We start from the raw sequence: 23,459 nt of genomic DNA, 5'->3' as shown, positions 1-23,459 counted from the left end.
CCAGAATTTTACTCTTTAAAAGTGAAAAAATAAAATGTTATGGGTTTGAAATCATGCTCAACATTTAGATATTAATAAATTATTATTTTAACGAGACTAATAAAGCCTTATATTTTAATTTCATCTTAATTAATGAAATAAATTTAGTTATACACTTGATTCCAATAAATAAATCATAATACATATATTGCTACTACTTTTTAATTATAGAATATAAAAATGTCACAAGTAGTTTGTCAACTATGCATTTTTGAAAAAATTCACTATATTAAAAATAAAAAGAAATCGGCGCTATAAAACTTAATATACATTTAAACCAATAAGATATGTTATTACTAATATTTATATTCAATACACATTTAAGAGACTAAAAGACTTAGAAATTGAACCCATGCGCAAAGAATATCCCTGTACATTTAAGAGTGTTAAATTACTTATAGGATAATACTAACTTGTGCCCTAGGGGTATCCTAGGGACACAAGTTAAGAACTAAATAAAGAAATATTATTTTTGGGAATTGTGTATTGGTTATATTAAAAATATAAAATTTAATTTTTTTCATTTTTGTTTTCAATACAAATTTTCTATAAATGAGTTTCTTAACTTGTGTCCCAGGGCACAAGTTAGCATTACCCTTAGTTATATATAAACAATAATATTATATATTTTTTCAATAAGAATTTTATAATTTACCTTTATATGAATTTTAATGTATAAATTATAAAACTAATAGTTTTATAGTTTTCTTCTTTCTAAAAGTTGATCATATATGTTGTTTAAGGTAATATTAAAAAATCTTATATATTGAAAATATGTTTGAAAAACTCTCATTTAGTAGGAGCAGAACATAAAATATGTTGAAAAATAATAAATCTTTAAAGTATTATATTTTAGAATTAGAAGTTGAATATAATTGTTCTATTTAAAAGTTTAATGATTTTGTTGTCTAGTAAAAGATTTAATATTATTGTAGGTTATTTTTGCATATTAAAAATGTGTTTGAAAAACTACTGTCGCAACCTGAAAAATACAGTGGTGCGAAAAAACAACCGGCGAAAGAAAAGAATGACAGAAGAGTCGCCACCGTGCGTTATTTATCCCAAAGGAGGGAAAGAAAACGCTCGAAGTAAACCTGAAGAGAGGAAAGGAAAAGACAAGGTCTCGCAACCAAATCTTGGGTTCGGGAGTCGATTATGCGAAGGGAAGGTATTAGCACCCCTACGCATCCGTAGTACTCTACGGGATCCACTTTTGTTGTTCTTGTCTAAAGGGTGTGTGTTTATCTAATGTACTATTTACTAAAAGGGTCAAGAGAAAAATGACTCGCACAGATATCGCATCCATTGCATACGTATCTCATCTGAATATGAGAATCAGAGTCTTCGTAGCTCGGGTACCTATGGGTGAAAGAGATGTGTGTGTGCTAAGACATCGCGTCTTATGCCTACGTATCTCATCTGGAATGAGAATCAGAGCAAAACGTAGTTCAGCTAACTAAGGGAACAAGGGTCTCGATTGCAACTAGGGCAAGAGAAAAGGAAAGTCTCGATCGCAACGAGGGCGAGAGAAAGGATCGCAACGAGGGCGAAAGCAAACAAGGATTAGTTGTTAGTTGTTAGTCAAACTCGGCAAGACATCGCATCTTGTGCCTACGTATCTCATCTGAACATGAGAATCAGAGTTGTCGTAGTTCGGCTACATAGGGGTTGCCATCTGAACATGGACTTACAAAGGAGGACACCAGTTGTGTCAAAGGAGAGTGGGCAATGTGTTCTCGTCCTAGCAGTAGGTGTCGCAGCTTGCTGAATCGAGTCTTAGGCAGTTACCTCTTTGCAATAGAACGGACTACATGCCACAAGATCGGAGACGCTCAGAAAGGTCTAGAAGTGGGGGAAGCTCTGCCCTAGAGTTGTCATGCAATATGTATTTAAGTGTTAGAATTTACAAATCTACACTCGGAAAAGCGTCATCTATCTCTACTCAACAATCGTGGCTGAAACAATGTTTTATATCTCTTAAGACAAGATATCTTTCATTTTAAAAGGTTTTTTGATTGGTCGCACGGCGGCGAGAAAAAGAGTTTGATTGGTTGGATGTGCTTCGAGTGATGGCGAGAACTAGGATTGGCGAGATATACATCTCGAATCCTAGCCTCAGGAGTGCATGGTATACACCATGTTCCATTTCCATCTTTATTTGCAAAAGTGTTTAATAGAGAATTAAGTGTTTTGAATTTGATTGAGAAAGGGTTTGGAGAAACCGCATTGACAATTTTAGACGATGGCGAGAGCTAAGATTGGCGAGATATACATCTCGAATCCTAATCTTAGGAGTGCATGGTATACACCATGTTCCATTTCCACCTTTATTGAAAAAAAAAGTATTAAATAAGAGTTAGGTATTTTGAGTTTTGTTGTGAAAATGACTTGACCTAGATCAAGTATTGATGGACGTTTGAGAAAGATTTGAATGAGTGTTTGATAGAGCAAAGTGGGTAAATTGGATGATGGCGAGAGCTAGGATTGGCGAGATATACATCTCGAATCCTAGTCTCAGGAGTGCGTGGTATACACCACGTTCCACTTCCATCTTTATTGAAAAAGTCTTGACTTATGAATTAATATTTTTTGAGTTTTTATTAGAGAAAATGGCTTGACGTTGAATCAAGCATTTGATGAAAGTTTGAAAGAAAGGGAATAGAATAGGAAGGCGAAATGAATTGATTTGTTTATTGAGAAAATACTCGACGTTGGATCGAGTCATATTTTTTGTATTTTTTCAGAAATGGTGGATTTTACTCTTGTGTTAGTGTCTAAAACAAATAGAGAAATAAAACAATACAACATTATATACACATTGGGGAAGTGGGGTACATTTTGTCAAATGGGGATTCAAAATCATGAAATAATTAGATCAGGCCCAAACAACAAATGATGCGAAATATGAGTGTAAGTGCAAGAGAACCGACTCATTGTAAGAAAGCCCAAGAGTAAGCTATGTGAGGTTGATGGCGACGCTTAAAAAGCAATCGACTTACAAGGGTATGGAAAATGGGCTCGACATTAAATCGAGAAAAATATGATTTTTATAGTTTTAAAATGGTTTTGAATGAATGATGAAATTAAAAGAAAACAAATCTATGTTATGATAATGAAACTATGAAAATAATAAAGCATAAACATAACAAAAAAAGTTAAAAAGAAAAGAAAATGCTACATATGGGTATTGAACTCACCCCACTAAAGACTATGATACTACCCTTCTCCACCAAACCACTCATGATTATTTATTATTTTGATGCTACTTTAAATATATAAACCAAAATAGATTAAACATTAGAATAAAAACTAAAATAAAAAAAAGTCTGTTGGACTACCAGTAGTTAAACCCAGCCGCTTGGCTGTTGGGTTTTTTAATGGGGATAAGTTGAAAACATAAAAACAATTATTAACTAAACCTAGGAATTCTAAGCAAAACCTTTAATGTTTTTAAAAAACCTATTCTGTTTAAAAATAAATCAAGGAAAAGATAAATTGGAATAGTAACAGACTCGTTCTCTCCCCATCTCACGCTCTCGGCAAGCTCGCTCTCTCCTCTCACGAACTCGCTCCCAAACTCGAAGAATCTCTCTCAATCGCTCTCGTCGCTTACCCTCAGCATCTCTCTCAATCGCTCTCGTCGCTTACCCTCAGCATCTCTCTCAATCGCTCTCGTCGCTTACCCTCAGCATCTCTCTCAATCGCTCTCGTCGCTTACCCTTCGCTTACCCATCGCTCAACCTCGTTAACCAGAGAGAGTGCAAACCCATGGTTTTAAAAAGAGAAGTCAAGCGGGAATCTCACCTTTGGCGTCGACAATGAATCAAGTGAGCTTGAATCTATCTCCTCTCTTCCAATACTGGCCTTTTACTTTGATTTCTGGGATTTAGGGTTTTTGTTTTGCTTTTAAGTTTCAATTCCGCCTCCAGTGTTTTTTTTTTGTTAATTCATCCCCCTTACTGATTCGTTCTCTATTTATGCTTTACAAATTAGGGTTTCAATTGGTGTCTTTGGTATTCCAGAAGAGTAATTCTGCAAAGCACTTTGGATGTTCAGAAATTGGATTGACCTCTTTGATGCTAGGTTCGAAAAACGGTAATATGGACTCATACTTTTCTTTGAATTTTGTTTCTATTCCAATTTGGGAATTTTCTGGATTTTCAACTGACTTGCCAATTGCTTTGTGTTTTGTTACTGCAGTAAAAAAATGAAAACATGAGGAGCTCAAACACGGTTCTTTTCACGTGGCCTTGGCTTTGCTTGGATTTGTTGCTACTTTTTCTCCTTTGTTTTTTGGATGATTTACCCTTCTTACTACCTTTCCCTTCTGGTTGTGTAGAAGATGACTCTTTATTCTGTGAGGTCTCGACAGGAATGCCTAGCTCTGAAAGTGAGCTCTCAAGTGCTGACTTAGATTGAAGTTTTGCCATCTGTTGGTCATCGAGAATATGTCCTTTAGACTGCTTAGTTTCGAGCATCTCAATCTGCTGCAACTTCTTCCTTATAGCTCGAACTACTTTGGAGATTTCACTATCAGGATCATCCTTGGGCTGTAGAAAGGAACCTGACCTTTGAGCTTTCTCCAATTTCAGTGCAGATATTTTCATGGGTTTGTCATAGGTCTTTTATATCAGCCCATGTCAATTTGAACGTAAATATGCCACAGCCAGATTTGATCTTAGGGATACTCGTGACCAAATCAATGAAGCTTGTTTGAGCAACTGTGGTACTATCTAGAAGATCAATGGAGCTTAAGCAGAATGGTATTCCGTCCTTTGAAATTTGAACAGGACAGTCAAGAACGTCCGCACCATCTGATATGGCATTGTTATACACTAAGTTGGTACAAGCTGGATAATCTCCACTTGCTCCAAATTTTGAGATAATCAAGGTTTTATCTCTTCTCGTAGCATTTGTGCCTAGGCGGGCAAAGCAATCAATTGCTTCTGATGGAGTTATGGGAAAATCAGTCAGCACACCATCCACGGAGAAATCACCGTTATCAATGAATTAGAGGTACTCAGCAAGAGGATCATAGCTGTAATTAAAGCTTGATACAAAATCATTTGCAAAATCTGATGCATCAACTTCAAGCCCCGCTTTATGTGCATCTGAAACCAAAGTGGTATGTGGTTGCAAATAACCAGCAGCATCTATTGGCCATATATATCCTTTGGGAACAAGAATTCCAGAAGCAAAAGTCTTGATAAAGGTGAGATTTATCCATTAGCTCATGCCTTTGGATGATGGAATATGATGGTGCATCATTTCCTTGTTTCTGTTTGAGGTTTATGGCAATGTATCAATTGGTTTTGCAGGCTGTTGCTGCTGTTTGGTGGTAGGCTCATGTTGATGCAGGATTGTTATGACATGATGGATCACTACAGTAGCAGGGCATGCATTTCCAGGGTTTGGTTAGATGCTTGGTCCAAGGACATCTGCAAATTACTCCCAACTTCCTGCTATATGGCCTTGCAAAGATGTTATGGTCTTGACTGGATTGCTTGCAGGTCTAAGGCCAATGCTTTTGGTTGATTTCATGACTTGGCATTACATGTGTGACATGAGCTGTTTTGATGCCTTACTAGATATGTAACCTACTGGCTTGCTATTTTAGTGTGGTACCAAGCAATGAACATGGTTACAAGCTAACTTGGGTTGATTTGTACTTTCTTGCAGGCTGATGTGAATGATATGCAACCTTGCTAATCTCAACCAGCTTCTTCTGCCATGGCCATTTACTGATGAATTTGTGGCAACATTCAGAAATGTGTAGGCCCTTTGTCACAAGCCCGCGATGAGCACAAGCAGTGAGAACGCCGAGAAAAGCGATTTTATCCGGTATTATGCCACGAGATAGCATCTTCTCAAACATCTCAGTAGCTTCTTTGGCTAGTCCGTGGAATGCATATGCACATATCAATGAAGTCCAAGTAACTAGATCAGGCTGTGAAGTTAATTCAAAGCATTTAAATGCACTAGCAATGCTACCATTTATCAATGAATTGGAAAATCAGTCAGCACACCATCCACGGAGAAATCACCGTTATCAATGAATTGGAGGTACTCAGCAAGAGGATCATAGCTGTAATTAAAGCTTGATACAAAATCATTTGCAAAATCTGATGCATCAACTTCAAGCCCCGCTTTATGTGCATCTGAAACCAAAGTGGTATGTGGTACCAAGCAATGAACATGGTTGCAAGCTAACTTGGGTTGATTTGTACTTTCTTGCAGGCTGTGAAGTTAATTCAAAGCATTTAAATGCACTAGCAATGCTACCACATTTGGAGTAAGCACTGATCAAAGAATTGGCAACAGATAAAAAATCATGACACGATAACTTAACCGCAAAAGCATGTGCTTGAAGTGTTTCGGTAATGGCAGAAGCGTAGCCACATGAACTAATAACGCTGGAAATAGTCAATTCATCGGGAAGAAACCCTTCCCGAAGCATCTCTCTGAGAAGCCTCATAACTTCATTGCCATCACCATGATTTCCACACCCAACAACCATGGTGTTCCATGCCACAACATTTCGAATCGACATCTCGTCGAATACTCTACGTGCATCAATTATATTTTTGTTTTTGGCATACATGTTGATCAATGCGCTAGCCACTAAAACATCTGAGTCAAACGACTGTCTCAGAACAAGACTGTGAATCTGTTTTCCAAAATCATAATATCCCAAAGCATCATCACTTAGTACACTCAACATGCTACTAAAAGCCTCTTCTGGTAAATAATTGAAGGTATAGCAAGAAATCATCACATTCCACATAACCAAATCTTTAAAAGGAGCAACACAAAACACCCTCCTAGCATTTTCAACAAAACCACATTTCGCATATAAATCAACAAGAGCACAGCCAACAAAACAATCCAAATCAAATCCAACTTTCACTATAAAACAGTGCAACTGAATTCCCATCTCAGCATCATAAAACCGAGCACAAGAACAAATCAAACCATTTAAAGTTATATAATCAGGAACCACCATTTCCAACAGCATCCTTTTAAAATAAGAAAAACACAGCTGCTTACGATCCAATTCATTTTCATTGTCGCATGATCCAACAATACCGCGAATCATAATATTCCACGACACAACATTTCTCACAGGCAATCCATCAAACAGCTTCTCTGCATCTTCAGTTTCTTTACATTTAAGATAAACACTCAAAATCTGATTTTGCAAGGAAAGAACATGACAAAATCCAAACTTTATTAAACGGGCATGTAACTGTTTTCCTTCAGGAAGATAACCCTTTTCGGCTGAGATTTTGAGGGCGTTGGAACAAAACAAACGAACAGTGTCATGGTCTTCGAAATGAGTTTGATCAGGAATTGACATAGAAGCTCTGAGTCTGCTTGTGGAGCTACATGGATGATGGGGTTGGTAGGAAGAGAAAGTGCCCATGTCAAGCTTGTATACTCGGAGCATGAATGTTGAGTTGCAAGTTTTCCACAGAGTTCCCAAATAGGAACCAACGTTGGACATCCCAAGATGTCGTTTGCTTTAATATTTTCCACTGTGTCCATCTAAGTTTAAAGACCCATTAGTCAAATGAGAAGAGATTTCATCTGTGTTACCATTGAATTATCTATTAAAATCCATGCAAATGAACGATGACCTTCGGCCACTAGCTTGATTCCGACGATAACCAGGCTCGGTCCCTCTTAAAAAACTCACATGATAATGACTCTCCCTTAAAACATGGTAAACCACTGGAATCTCCTTGAATCAAACAATGTCCATCAAAGCTTTTCATGACTAATATTTTTGACCACATACTCTAATCCAAACACAATAATCCTCGAATTCCTTGATTACCACCGACGCGGAATGCGCCTATGCATATAAATATGTTGACGGTAGAACCTCGCCTTGAATGCGCACAACACAACAAGGTGCACCCATAACAGAAAAGGAGACCACTTGATGCTCATGAAAAAGGAGTACCATAGTAGAGGAACAAAATCATGAGTAGCAAATAATGAATGAAATAATGATATGAATATCAGGGTCAAAATCGGGGTGTGACAGTTGCCCCTATTTAAGCGTCTTCAACTAGAGAATATGAAGCAGGACGTTCTTCATATGATCATAGTGGGAGATGGTTAAATACTAAGAAGACCCGGATTTTGATCCTGAATCCCTATGAAATAATTAACAATGCCTGTCAGAATTGGCAAAGAAGCAATCTCAAAAGAAGAATCCGTCTGGTACGGTGAAAATCGGCCTGAGTACCGAAACAGAAAGTTGACCTGGATACCAAAATAAATGGTAACACAGGAATACCCATGGCCTGAACGCCGCACATTAGTCTGAACACTAAGCATCGGAATATGAGAGTATCAATGTTGGTCTGATCATCGGAAATCTGGTTTGAACACCACTTCGATCTGGAAATCGGAAAACTGGCCTGAATGCCACAAGTACTTCGACTTGATCATCGGAAACTTCTTCGATCTGAAAATCGAAAACTGGCCTGAATGCCACAAGTTGCATCGATCTGAATGTCGGAAACTTCTTCGATCTGAAAATCGGAAACTGGCCTGAATGCCACTTCGGTATGGATACCGGAAACTGGCCTGAATGCCACAAGTTGCATCGATCTGAATGTCGGAAACTTTTTCGATCTGAAAATCGGAAACTGGCCTGAATGCCACTTCGGTCTGGATACCGGAAACTGGCCTGAATGCCACAAGTTGCATCGACCTGAATGTCGGAAACTTCTTCGATCTGAAAATCGGAAACTGGCCTGAATGCCACTTCGGTCTGGATACCGGAAACTGGCCTGAATGCCACAAGTTGCATCAACCTGAATGTCGGAAACTTCTTCGATCTGAAAATCGGAAACTGGCCTGAATGCCACTTCGGTCTGGATACCGGAAACTGGCCTGAATGTCACAAGTTGCATCGACCTGAATGTCGGAAACTTCTTCGATCTGAAAATCGGAAACTGGCCTGAATGCCACTTCGGTCTGGATACCGGAAACTTCATGCCTGTCAGCATCGGCAGAAATAGGGAACAATAATAATTGAGGTGGCACGTGGGCCGACGATCCATGTTGGGGATAATAAGTCATGAACAACCTTCAGTCTGAGCACTGGAAACAAACTTCTGGCTTATCACTTGGGATACCGAGAATGTTTTATGCTTACATGCGTATGTTTGAATTTTGCGATGGCGTAATGCTCCATGAAAATGGAAATGCTACGCAATTTGGGAGGATGCAATGCAATATGATTCTACATGCAGGGATGCGAAATGTTGGGGAAAATGCCAAGTTGAAGCAAGGAATCCTGTTGGGGAAATGATCACAATCTTCTGGACCCTGACAAGACTGTTGGAGATGCACAGCGCAAAGAACTCTGTGGGGAAATGACCCGCCACTCGGTGTTCTGGCAATGACGAGATACCGAGACTCTGACTGGGGAGAGAATGGCGCTGGAAACCTGTTGTTGGGAGAAGCGATAGTGGTTCTGGCAACCATAATCTACGAGAGATGACTCAGCAGGGGGAAGCAAACACCGATACGGTATCGAGGTTATGCTTCCAGGAAGGAGATCATCGATCTGGGATTGAAATCCTCAATCTGGCATCGAACTCTGAGGAGCAGCTGCTTCTGCTGGGAAGATACAGTCTGGTACTGTCAACTCCGCTGGGGAGTGTATAGTCTGACACACATGCTTAGGAAATGCCCCGAGGGTATCTGTTCTGAATAGATGATCCAAAGCACTTAAAATTCACAGCAACTTTAAATGTTTATTAAGCATATACCTGTAAAGCCCTTATGTGTCATGATGCAATGTTTATCAAAAATTCGGACGTCATTTTTGCAAACAAAACAGTAAAATGAAAATGAAAACAGAGATATACTGAGTAACATGATCTATTGATTGAATGGCCTCTGAATAGGCGTTTACATCAGGAAGCAATCCCTGGAAAGAGGTAATCGTAGAAATTAACCTAATGGCAATGTGAAATGGATTTCTATTGGATTCCAATTCTGCTATGACTTGCCCGTCTTCAAGATCTTCCAGATGATCAGCCTTCTGAAAAGGTGATTAGATTGTTTTCTTCCTTTTGAAAGTTTCCAGTCATCGACATGAGATGAGATTCAGAACTAACTCAGAACGCAGTCATTCGCTTAATCCCTAATTTTTACCTGGATCGCCCTTTCGGGTTTTCAATCCACCGGGATACCCATTTTTGCCTAAGTTGCCTTTTCAGGTTTTCAACTTACTGGGTGTACGATCTTTTCATTTCTAAATCCCTAATTTTTGCCCGAACCTTTTCATTTTCTTGGTTCGTCGGGATGCCCATTTTTGCCTGGACTGTTCTTTTTACCATCCAGCGGGTCTATTTTATGCGAAGTATTTTTTAACTGCGTCTGAGTTTACCGGGGAAGTGAAGTCTTCACCATCCATCGTTACAAGCATTAAGGCCCCACCATCGAACACCTTGGTGACGATATACGGTCCCTCATAGTTAGGAGTCCACTTGCCCCTGTGATCCGTCTGAGGAGGAAGGATCCTTTTCAACACCAAATCTCCGACTTGGAAACATCGAGGGCGCATTTTTCGATCAAAGGCTCTCTTCATCCGACTCTGATACAACTGCCCATGACAAATGGCTGCCATTCGCTTCTCTTCGATAAGACTCAACTCATTAAACCTTGTCCGAATCCATTCAGCTTCATCTAGCTTGACATCCAACAGGACTCTTAGGGAAGGAATCTCCACTTAAATAGGTAGGACTGCTTCCATACCATACACCAGGGAGTAAGGGGTCGCCCCGGTCGATGTACGTACTGAGGTGCGATACCCATGCAAGGCGAAGGGTAGCATCTCATGCCAATCTCTGTACGTAACGACCATCTTCTGCACAATCTTCTTTATGTTCTTATTTGCTGCCTCAACAACACCGTTCATCTTAGGACGATAGGGGGAAGAATTGTGATGCTGAATGTTGAAGTTCTGGCACAACTCCCTCATCATTTTGTTATTGAGATTGGAACCATTATCAGTAATGATTCTTTCGGGAATCCCATAGCGACAGATGATTTCTTTCTTGATGAAACGGGCAACCACATGTCTGGTGACATTCGCGAACGACGCTGCTTCGACCCACTTGGTGAAATAGTCGATGGCAACAAGGATGAAGCGATGCTCGTTGGAAGCAGTCGGCTCAATCTTTCCAATCATGTCAATGCCCCACATAGCAAACGGCCACGGCGAAGACATCACATTCAGAGGATTCGGCGGTACATGCACCTTATCAGCATAAATTTGGCATTTATGACACTTCCGAGCATACTTGAAACAATCTGATTCCGTGGTCATCCAGTAATAACCCGCCCTTAACAATTTCTTAGCCATTGCATGTCCGCCGGCATGAGTACCGAAGGAACCTTCATGAACTTCCTGCATTAACATGTCCGCCTCGTGTTTGTCCATGCATCTGAGCAAAACCCTGTCGAAGTTCCTCTTATACAGCACATCGTCTTTGTTCAAGAAGAAACTGCCTGCCAATCTTCTCGAAGTCTTTCTGTCATTGTTGGATGCCCCTGCAGGGTACTCTTGATTCTTCAGAAAGCACTTGATGTCGTGATACCAGGGCTTGTCATCAACCATTAGTTCAGCGGTAAACACATATGCGGCCCTATCGAGGCGCATAACATCGATCCTAGGAGCATGGTTCCACCGAACCACCTTGATCATGGAGGATAGAGTAGCAAGAGCATCTGCCATTTGGTTCTCATCACGAGGTATATGATACAGCTTTACTGTTGTGAAGAAAGTCAACAGCCTTCTCGTGTAATCTCTATAAGGGACCAGATTGGGCTGGAGCGTATTCCAATCACCATTCACTTGATTAATCACCAGAGCTGAATCTCCGAAGATGTCCAGAGTCTTAATTCTCAGATCAATGGCTTGTTCAATACCCAAGATACAGGCCTCGTACTCAGCTTCATTATTGGTGCACTCGAAAGTCAGACGAGCGGTGAAAGGCATGTGGGCACCTTTTGGAGTAGTAATGACAGCGCCAATTCCACTTCCTTTGGTGTTGACGGCCCCATCAAACGTTAAAATCCACTTTTCATCTAGATCAGGTCCCTCCCCAACAACTGGCTCTTCACAGTCTTTCATCTTGAGGAACATGATGTCTTCATCTGGAAAATCAAACTTCATCGGTTCATAGTCTTCAATCGGTTGTTGAGCAAGATAGTCTGACAGAATACTCCCTTTGATGGCTTTCTGGGATGTATACTGGATGTCGTACTCTGTCAGTACCATTTGCCAACGAGCAACCCTTCCGGTGAGAGCTGGCTTCTCGAATATATACTTGACTGGATCCATCTTGGAGATCAGTAAGGTTGTGTGAGTCAGCATGTATTGTCTCAATCGCTTAGCAGCCCATGCAAGTGCACAACATGTCTTTTCAAGCATTGAGTATCTCGACTCGCAGTCTGTGAACTTCTTACTCAAGTAGTAGATGGCATGCTCTTTCCTACCTGTCTCGTCGTGTTGACCGAGAACACAACCCATAGAATTGTCAAGTACTGTCAAGTACATAATCAGCGGTCTCCTTGGGACCGGAGGCACAAGGATAGGAGGATTCTGCAAATACTCTTTTATCTTCTCGAACGCCCTTTGATAGTCATCATTCCACCTGATAGCCTGATTTTTTCTCAACAATTTGAATATTGGCTCACACGTGGCTGTTAGGTGAGAGATGAACCTTGCAATGTAGTTCAACCTCCCTAAGAAACCACGGACTTGTTTCTCTGTTCTTGGCTCAGGCATTTCCTGTATCGCTTTCACTTTGGCTGGATCCACCTCAATCCCTTTTCTGCTAACAACAAAACCCAGCAATTTTCCAGATCTCACCCCGAAAGTGCACTTGTTCGGATTAAGCCTCAGCTTGAATTTCCTTAAACGCTCAAACAGTTTCTGCAGATTCACCATATGTTCTTCTTCTGTCTGAGATTTGGCAATCATATCGTCCACATAAACCTCGATTTCATGATGAATCATGTCATGGAACAGAGTCACCATAGCTCGTTGATATGTTGCCCCAGCGTTTTTCAGACCAAACGGCATCACCTTGTAGCAGAAGGTCCCCCATGGGGTTATGAAAGTTGTCTTCTCCATGTCTTCTGGTGCCATCTTGATTTGGTTATAGCCAGAAAAGCCATCCATGAAGGAGAATACCGAGAACTGAGCCGTGTTATCCACCAAAACGTCGATGTGAGGTAATGGGAAATCATCTTTAGGGCTAGCTCTGTTCAGATCCCGGTAGTCAACACACATCCGTACCTTTCCATCCTTCTTAGGTACTGGAACGATATTTGCAACCCATGGCGGATAATTGGTAACTGCTAGAAACCCTGCATCCAACTGTTTTTGCACTTCTTCCTTTATCTTGACAGCCATCTCTGGTCTTGTTCTTCTGAGCTTCTGCTTGACCGGAGGACAATCCTCTTTGAGAGGCAAACGGTGTACCACAATGTCTGTGTCAAGCCCTGGCATGTCCTGATAAGACCAAGCGAAGATGTCAACATATTCTTGCAGCAATTCAATCAACCCCTTCTTCACATCATCTTCCAAAGCAGCCCCTATCTTGATTTCTTTCTTGACGTCCTCGGTGCCAAGATTAATCACTTCAGTAGACTCTTGATGCGGTTGAATGACCCTTTCCTCCTGTTTTAATAGCCTGGCAAGTTCTTCAGGGAGTTCACAGTCTTCATCACCCTCTTCTTCAGCTTGGAAGATTGGGTTTTCGAAGTCGAAGCGAGCCATAGCAGAATCGTTATCAATAGGATCCGGTGATGTGCATCTGCATGAGTGATGGTGTGTGCTTATGAGTGTAAACAGTGAGTGAAAACTAAACAAAACATTGCCAAATATTTTTATTCTTTTGAAATTTTGAAAACTGCAAAAATAGAAAGACAGTGAACAAAAAATTTGAATGCAAAAGACGTCCTTCATTTATGATAAACAATGCAGGTATTCACATAGATGAGCCCTACAATGAGTCATTACGCCCTGGGAGGAACGTAAGACTTGGACATGCATGAATAAACAAAGAAAAATTTCTCCTCTAGAAGAGTGACTTTGACAATTTCCTCGGAAGACCAATTGTTGATGACTTCACCAGGGATCCTCGGACGCACCCAGTTGTCGATGTCGCAATCACTATCTCCATTTTCATCGTTGATCGCAGAGATCTGGCCATACTGAATGATGCCAGCGCTGGAGAAGGTAATCGGCCCCTGGCGAGTCTGAGGTGCTGAAGTTGTAGAAGTCAGCGCTGGTTGATACCCAATCCCGAACTTGTCGTCTTTCATTGGTAACTCCAACAGACGTCCCCAACCGGGAGCAACACCTGAATCCACCAAGGCCTGTGCCTGCTTGAAGGATGAGATAGAGGCACCTGCTTTAACCTCTTCCACCGGAGCTGCATCCTTGATCTGAACTGACTCAAAGGCCTGACAGAGAGTCTCATGAATTTCACCTTCTACCTCTACATACTTGAATGTAGACAGGTTACTGACCAGGATGTCCTCCTCACCACAGACAGTGATAATTCTTCCATTGACTGGGTATTTGATCTTTTGATGTAAAGTTGAAGAGACTGCCCCAGCATTGTGACATGTTATGGGATATGCAAATGCACTAACATGTTTATCAATTCCAAAAGGCATTCTACCCCCTTGATTCCAGTCTCACATTTGATAAACGGTGTAAGAAGAAAATCCCGACTAGAATCAAGAAGAAGATATGAACCCCTGGGGATAGATAAACATGTGTTAAATGATATGAATGCAGAATGATGTGATGCAATGCAGTGACATGGAAATCAGGACTACTGTATCTGCTTGAACATCTGTCGGGTTGCACTGTCTGAAAAGAAACCCACTGAGGAATGTAATACAAGACCAAAACTCTGCTCCAGAAAATCGGGTTGGTTGGAGGTTAAGGTTCCCTGAATTTAGCCCACCCCTCACTGGTAGGTTCTAAGAACAAAAGTTTGTCAGCTTTAGCCCTTCAGTCGAGAATAATACGTTTACCACTGAAGGTTTGGCATTATTACGGGATAAAAGACCTCTGCTGACTCCCCTCAACAGGATATCCTAAAGCAAGTTCCCAGTCTCGGGGTCCTCGGATTGAGCAGCGAGAATGCGCCCACCAGAGCTAACATAAACGCGTCTCGGAGGAGAGGCCTCGACTGAGTTCTCGGGAAATGGTCACCAGAGTCGACGATTTCTAAAGGAACGTTTGTCGTTATGGAACACCCATAGGACAAAACATATCCAAAGAAACCTCGTCTGGATGTGGGTCTTCATGAACGACTTAACGCAGCAACATGCCACACAAGCCTCATGACTATCCATTCTAAAACCTATATGTACGCTCAAGCCTGGGTAGTGGGCTTATCTCTCATAAAACATCCCACCCCAACAAACAAACAACCCACGGAACCCACAAATACAACAAACATATGTACATGAATGCAATAAGATAAAGCAGGTAAATGCGGAAAGTAAACGACTGTACAAAAGCATAAACACCCAACAAACAAGAAATCTACAAAAGCTAGGAGGGACTCGCTTAGGGAAACCAGAGATTCTGGGTTCGTTCCCCAGCAGAGTTGCCAGCTGTCGCAGCCTGAAAAATACAGGGGTGCGAAAAAACAACCGGCGAGAAAGAAAATGACAGAAGAGTCGCCACCGTGCGTTATTTATCCCAAAGGAGGGAAAGGAAACGCTCGAAGTAAACCTGAAGAGAGGAAAGGAAAAGACAAGGTCTCGCAACCAAATCTTGGGTTCGGGAGTCGATTATGCGAAGGGAAGGTATTAGCACCCCTACGCATCCGTAGTACTCTACGGGATCCACTCTTGTTGTTCTTGTCTAAAGGGTGTGTGTTTATCTAATGTACTATTTACTAAAAGGGTCAAGAGAAAAATGACTCGCACAGATATCGCATCCATTGCATACGTATCTCATCTGAATATGAGAATCAGAGTCTTCGTAGCTCGGGTACCTATGGGTGAAAGAGATGTGTGTGTGCTAAGACATCGCGTCTTATGCCTACGTATCTCATCTGGAATGAGAATCAGAGCAAAACGTAGTTCAGCTAACTAAGGGAACAAGGGTCTCGATTGCAACTAGGGCAAGAGAAAAGGAAAGTCTCGATCGCAACGAGGGCGAGAGAAAGGATCGCAACGAGGGCGAAAGCAAACAAGGATTAGTTGTTAGTTGTTAGTCAAACTCGGCAAGACATCACATCTTGTGCCTACGTATCTCATCTGAACATGAGAATCAGAGTTGCCGTAGTTCGGCTACATAGGGGTTGCCATCTGAACATGGACTTACAAAGGAGGACACCAGTTGTGTCAAAGGAGAGTGGGCAATGTGTTCTCGTCCTAGCAGTAGGTGTCGCAGCTCGCTGAATCGAGTCTTAGGCAGTTACCTCTTTGCAATAGAACAGACTACATGCCACAAGATCGGAGACACTCAGAAAGGTCTAGAAGTGGGGGAAGCTCTGCCCTAGAGTTGTCATGCAATATGTATTTAAGTGTTAGGATTTACAAATCTACACTCGGAAAAGCGTCATCTATCTCTACTCAACAATCGTGGCTGAAACAATGTTTTGTATCTCTTAAGACAAGATATCTTTCATTTTAAAAGGTTTTTTGATTGGTCGCACGGCGGCGAGAAAAAGAGTTTGATTGGTTGGATGTGCTTCGAGTGATGGCGAGAACCAGGATTGGCGAGATATACATCTCGAATCCTAGCCTCAGGAGTGCATGGTATACACCATGTTCCATTTCCATCTTTATTTGCAAAAGTGTTTAATAGAGAATTAAGTGTTTTGAATTTGATTGAGAAAGGGTTTGGAGAAACCGCATTGACAATTTTAGACGATGGCGAGAGCTAAGATTGGCGAGATATACATCTCGAATCCTAGTCTCAGGAGTGCATGGTATACACCATGTTCCATTTCCACCTTTATTGAAAAAAAAGTATTAAATAAGAGTTAGGTATTTTGAGTTTTGTTGTGAAAATGACTTGACCTAGATCAAGTATTGATGGACGTTTGAGAAAGATTTGAATGAGTGTTTGATAGAGCAAAGTGGGTAAATTGGATGATGACGAGAGCTAGGATTGGCGAGATATACATCTCGAATCCTAGTCTCAGGAGTACGTGGTATACACCACGTTCCACTTCCATCTTTATTGAAAAAGTCTTGACTTATGAATTAATATTTTTTGAGTTTTTATTAGAGAAAATGGCTTGACGTTGAATCAAACATTTGATGAAAGTTTGAAAGAAAGGGAATAGAATAGGAGGGCGAAATGAATTGATTTGTTTATTGAGAAAATACTCGACGTTGGATCGAGTCATATTTTTTGTATTTTTTCAGAAATGGTGGATTTTACTCTTGTGTTAGTGTCTAAAACAAATAGAGAAATAAAACAATACAACATTATATATACATTGGGGAAGTGGGGTACATTTTGTCAAATGGGGATTCAAAATCATGAAATAATTAGATCAGGCCCAAACAACAAATGATGCGAAATATGAGTGTAAGTGCAAGAGAACCGGCTCATTGTAAGAAAGCCCAAGAGTAAGCTATGTGAGGTTGATGGCGACGCTTAAAAAGCAATCGACTTATAAGGGTATGGAAAATGGGCTCGACATTAAATCGAGAAAAATATGATTTTTATAGTTTTAAAATGGTTTTGAATGAATGATGAAATTAAAAGAAAACAAATCTATGTTATGATAATGAAACTATGAAAATAATAAAGCATAAACATAACAAAAAAAGTTAAAAAGAAAAGAAAATGCTACATATGGGTATTGAACCCACCCCACTCAAGACTATGATACTACCCTTCTCCACCAAACCACTCATGATTATTTATTGTTTTGATGCTACTTTAAATATATAAACCAAAATAGATTAAACATTAGAATAAAAACTAAAATAAAAAAAAGTCTGTTGGACTACCAGTAGTTAAACCCAACTGCTTGGCTGTTGGGTTTTTCAATGGGGATAAGTTGAAAACATAAAAACAATTATTAACTAAACCTAGGAATTCTAAGCAAAACCTTTAATGTTTTTAAAAAACCTATTCTGTTTAAAAATAAATCAAGGAAAAGATAAATTGGAATATGTCGCATCCGCGAAAAAACAACTGGCGGGCTGAAACAAAAAAAACACACAAAGCCGCCACTGCGCGTTATTTATCCCAAGATAGGGAAAGGAAACGCTCAGAGAAACCTAGAAAAAGCATGGTCTCGCGACCAAAGAGAAAGGGTAAGGGAGTCGGTTACGCAAGGGGAAGGTATTAGCACCCCTCACGTCCGTCGTACTCGACGGGATCCACGTTCTAAAAGAAAGAATAGGTTGCTAAAATAAACAGACAAACATCATACACACACACCGAAGACAACACAGGTGGGGTTAAGAAGAAGAGAGCTCGATAGGACGTCGCATCCTATGCCTACGTATCTCGTCTGGAACGAGAATCAGAGCTGCCGTAGTTCGGCTCACGCACGCCAAACAAGCAAACATAAACACAGGCAAACATAGAGCCTGAACGCCAATCCCTGGACTTACATCAGCATCCGAACCAAAACACGCACAAAACGGCAAACGTGGAGCCCGACCGCCAATCATTGGACTTACGTCAGCATCCGAACCAAACACACGCACCCTGGAACCCGAAGGCCACTCGATGGACTTACATCAGCTTCCAAGCACACAACAACCAACAAGTTAATAGGGAGTCGGGAACTCGAGCCTATAACTGTCAAGCACACACACAAAAAGAAAAAAAAAAGTGCCCGGAGAGACCTCGCACGGTCTCCTGCCTACATACCTCGTCTGGAACGAGGATCAGGGCGATGTAGTTCCCCTGAAAGGGAAATAAAATCTAGCCAGAAACCAAGGGAAGACACACTACCAGGGAGCTGGACTCGAGCCTAGTGTTGTCATGCATCATTGCCCTACGTTGAGGTTTCTACCTACTTGCACAACTGCAATCTAATCCTATCCAGGAAGAAAGCAAGCATACAAGCATACAAGCAAACAGAGTAAACAAATATTCACAAAGCACACACTATAGCCAATCAAGTGAGGCTCAAACAATGGGTTTGACTGCCGAAGCAAGTCATCTGTACATGGGTAGTATTCGCTCTTAACCTTGTCATTGCGAGGCTAAGGTGAAGCAGATGAAAGGTGAGTGAAGATTAGACTTCACAGCTCTTATCCCTGACCAGGGAGAGCTTTAGACAAAAGAGCGTGGGTCCAGAATGGAGAGACCCTTCTACGCTCAAGACTCTGACTCGATCGTGCAACAACACAAGATCTTGGGTTTGTATCCCAATGCATCAACACAATGGTGTGAGCAGAGGGACGACTCACAGAATAGCGGGGGATAGATTGCATATCCCTATGATCCACCAATTGCCTCATAGAGGTCTTTACCTGCTTGGCACAAATGTAAACAACCACAAACATCGCCTCTTAAGGAGGACTTCAAACAGTTGCCTGGCCAAGTAACAGGCCAGGTCTTCCAGACTACATGAAGTATAGAGAGTCTACCTCAACTGGTTTAAAAACCAAGCAGCAGCAAGCAAGTTCTTAAAGAACTGTAAGCGACTAAATGTACCTGAAATCAATCAAGTATCATCAGTACTCAGACAAATCAACAGTAAACAACAAATGTTAATCTATACAGACAACACAAGTCAAATGCACACAAGTACAAGCTATAAGCCCAAGCTCAAGCTTCCAATCCTACAACACAAAATAATGTTAGTGGACAACATCAACCAAACTCAATTCAAATTTCCTTGAAGCAATCTCCTTAAGCATTGTGCATTTCATCCTGAAAATCCAAACCAAATGTGAGAAACTAGACCACTAGGCCAAGCCTAGGGTCCAAAAGGTGATAAAAAATTCTAAACAGCAAGAAAAACCAATCCAAAATCACATTAAAACAATTCAAAAGCAAATGCAATTGGTCTCATGCTCATATCATTCACCAATATCAATTTATGCACAATATACCACAAACTAGGTCAAATACAACACCAAAAGTCCAAACAGAATGACTTCAATCAAAGGCATACCAAAACAATTCCAAAAATCCTCAAATAATTCACACCTAAACAGGACACAATCAAGAAGTAGCATGTCAATTTTCAGCTCAATTGGACAAAAGGAAATAGGCCAATGAAAATCAAGAAATCCAGACACAATTATTCAAGCCAATTCAAGGCATCAACACAAGCATCCACTTCAATAATTCATAAAACAGTGACAACACATTAGAAATGAATGGGATCAAAAGCATAATGTCCTACAATGTGTCTACAATACACATATCCAATTTCATCTTCATCCAGTACCATATGAGAATTTCACAAAAGATATACAAACATGTGTCACACAATGTTACCAAATGAGCATACAGTGAAGAAAATTATCAATCAAATTGAAAACTCCATCAAAAATTCCAGAAAAAATCACATGTTATCTTGACACATCAATGATCATTCATGCAAAATTTCCACTCAATCAAACAATCCTAGGCCATGCAAATAAAATCAGAAAGTTGACCTAGCTTGGTGTGACACAAATTGTCACACCTCTATTCAAAAAATCATATCTCCATCACCAAGTATCCAAAAATCATAAACTTTACATGGAAATCACCATCAACATGTCTAGAATAAGCACAAAAATTTTCATCCATTTCTTTACAAGGTATGAGCATTTCATGTTAAAAATGACAAAGTGTACAAAAATGTGACACATTCTACAAACCCTAGGCTCATTATTTTTCCATACATGAAAAGAATTCACAAAAAATATCATTAAATTCTACACATTCTCATGAGAATAATGCAAAAAATTGCACTCAATTTGGATAAAAAATGAATCCTATAGGAATTTTCTAAGTTCAAGCAATTAAATGAAATAACAAAAGAAAATAAAAATGAAATAATATATAATTTAATGTCACAATGGCACGGTTGTAATTTTTAAACATCCAAGCGAAACGACGCCGTTTTGAGACACGGCCATGAAATATTCTCATTGGCTAATACGCGCGCCAAACAGAAATTCAAATTGGCATTGCAAGGAAATGGATCAAACACAGCTTTCTTCATCGTTCTTCATCAACTTTTTCCAGAAAAGTGCAGAAAAACATGAACATCAAATTTTCACTAAAATTGGCAAATGGATAACCGATCAAACCGTCTGAACACCAGGATTTCAAATATGTAACCTATTTAACCTAATTCCTACTGTGTAATCGGGATCGGGCAAAAACATAAACATATATCAAACTAAAAATCAAGATGACTCTCTCTATAGTCAATCAATTCACAAACCAAGCATGGCATAATGATCTATGATGAATGAACTTCAAAAAGCACATCTCAATTCAAAGAATAATGATGTTCGAATTTTGGTACCTTGAATAGAGCAGTGATGAATTTGCGTGTTTCTTGATGCCAAAGTCCAAAACAGATCAAGGAGAAGGCTTAGGAAGTTGATTGGAACTCGTAGCTAAGCTCAAAGTTGATCCAAGTGAAAGAAATCTTCAAATGCCATTGATGCACATACTTTGGACAGCTGCGATTTGGAAGCTTTTGGCAATGGAGAAGTCAAAACAGATGGAGATCTTGATCCAAGGAAGGTGAAGCAACAAGAATTTCGTGAAATGATGAAGAATTGATGAAGTTTCAATGAATTTGGTTGATGAAGGTTCTTGATGAATTTTCACTTTTGGAGGGAAAAACAGTTACAAGCTTTTGTGAATTGTGATTATGATCCAAATTCAGTTACAATTAAAGCTTTATACTCTTGCTTAATCACCTTCTAATCACCAATTAACCAAAAATGCACTTGATTAGCTTAATGTGGAATTTTCAATGCAAGGGCAAAATTGGTATTTCACATAAGGGCTCATGACAGCTGTATGACAGCTCAGACATCTTCCAAATATCATTTGTGATGTGTTGGCTTTGGTTTCATAGCAATTGGCATTGTATTTCTCATTTTCCATATGCTATGCTAAAAAAATGCATTTTAAGTGAATGTTCAAAAGTAGCCTTGCCAAATATTGAACCTTGAACACTTATGACAGTTGAAACAAGTCACATTTGGTATTTGTGATGTGTTGCAAAAACTCCCATTCCAAAATTCCCATTATTTCTCAACTTGGACCATTTTGCCCTTGACTTTTTAATTGTGCACTTGAAAATTGACCTTTTGCATTGACCATTTTTGATAAATTCCAATTATGCACCATGAAAGTACATGTTAAATGGAGTTTGCTCATAAAAAGATCACTCATTTTGGACACTCCATGTGAAAGTTATGCCACTTTGATTATGGGTCATTTTTGAAATTGAATGGACCATAACTTGTCAACCATACATGGGAATTTCAAGTTCTTGGACTTTTTGGAAAGGTGAGATCAAGATCTACAACTTTCATGTTGGACAAATTTTCATTTGAAGCTTCCTTGGACATGTAATTTTGTGGTCAAAAACTTTCCATTTTTGGAAACTTCCATTACAAGTCACTTTCTATTTTTGGCAATTTTTGTTCTGACTTTATTTTCTCCATTCTTGAGCTTTGAAAGATCAAATAACACTTGTTCCAACATGAATGAAGTATATCCAACTCACTCCCACCTCCAAATCCATAAAATCAAGCACAGTTGACTTTTTCAGTTGATAGATGAACCTGGCAATGCACTGATCAATCTGAGCCCCAATCTTCTGATAAAATGGCTCAAGGATGAAACCCTAACCTCCATAAGCTCAATACAATCATGAAATGATCCCCATATCCATCATAGACCCCATCTCCTTGCTATGCCCTGATTGGCCCAATGCAACTGATTAGGGTTGACCAGTGGTCAAAACCCTAATCTCAAGGTGTCTGCTCCAACACTTGATGATGACAAACCATGATGATGATGATGAATCATTTCAATCAAGATGAAGACCAATCCCCTTTGAGAACCACAAAACCCTAATTTGGACCTCCACATCCTCAGATGATTAATGACCAGTCCAATGAAACCCTAGCTTGCACATAACCTCTCCATCTTCTGATCAAGACTTGGGAGAATGGCTTGCACCATGTAACCACATGATATGCAATATGCAATGCCTAATGACCTAAAAAATGATATGTAATATGTTAAGCTAGTCCCAAGAGAGGAGGGCAAATTTTGAGGTGTTACAGAATAGTAACAAACTCGTTCTCTCCCCATCTCACGCTCTCGGCAAGCTCGCTCTCTCCTCTCACAAACTCGCTCCCAAACTCGAAGAAATCTCTCTCAATCGCTCTCGTCGCTT

General features: G+C 40.1%; 2 protein-coding genes across 2 annotated transcripts in view; one reads left to right on the top strand and one right to left on the bottom strand.

The window, feature by feature from the left end:
• Positions 1-23,459, top strand: part of LOC127086171 (uncharacterized) — a 57,292-nt gene that overhangs the window by 17,112 nt on the left and 16,721 nt on the right. The gene's annotated exons all lie outside the window — the stretch shown is intronic.
• LOC127081898 (pentatricopeptide repeat-containing protein At2g46050, mitochondrial) lies at positions 5,681-7,462 on the bottom strand. The gene is made up of 2 exons (XM_051022126.1): positions 6,275-7,462; positions 5,681-5,986 (listed from the first exon to the last, which is right to left on the bottom strand). Exons 1-2 carry the CDS (start codon positions 7,460-7,462, stop codon positions 5,681-5,683), a joined length of 1,494 nt encoding a protein of 497 aa, XP_050878083.1.

The sequence above is a fragment of the Lathyrus oleraceus genome, chromosome 5, assembly GCF_024323335.1.
Source record: "Lathyrus oleraceus cultivar Zhongwan6 chromosome 5, CAAS_Psat_ZW6_1.0, whole genome shotgun sequence".
Taxonomy (NCBI): Eukaryota; Viridiplantae; Streptophyta; class Magnoliopsida; order Fabales; family Fabaceae; genus Lathyrus; species Lathyrus oleraceus.
Note: the sequence above shows the minus strand (reverse complement) of the source record. Positions and strands in the feature narration are given on the sequence as shown.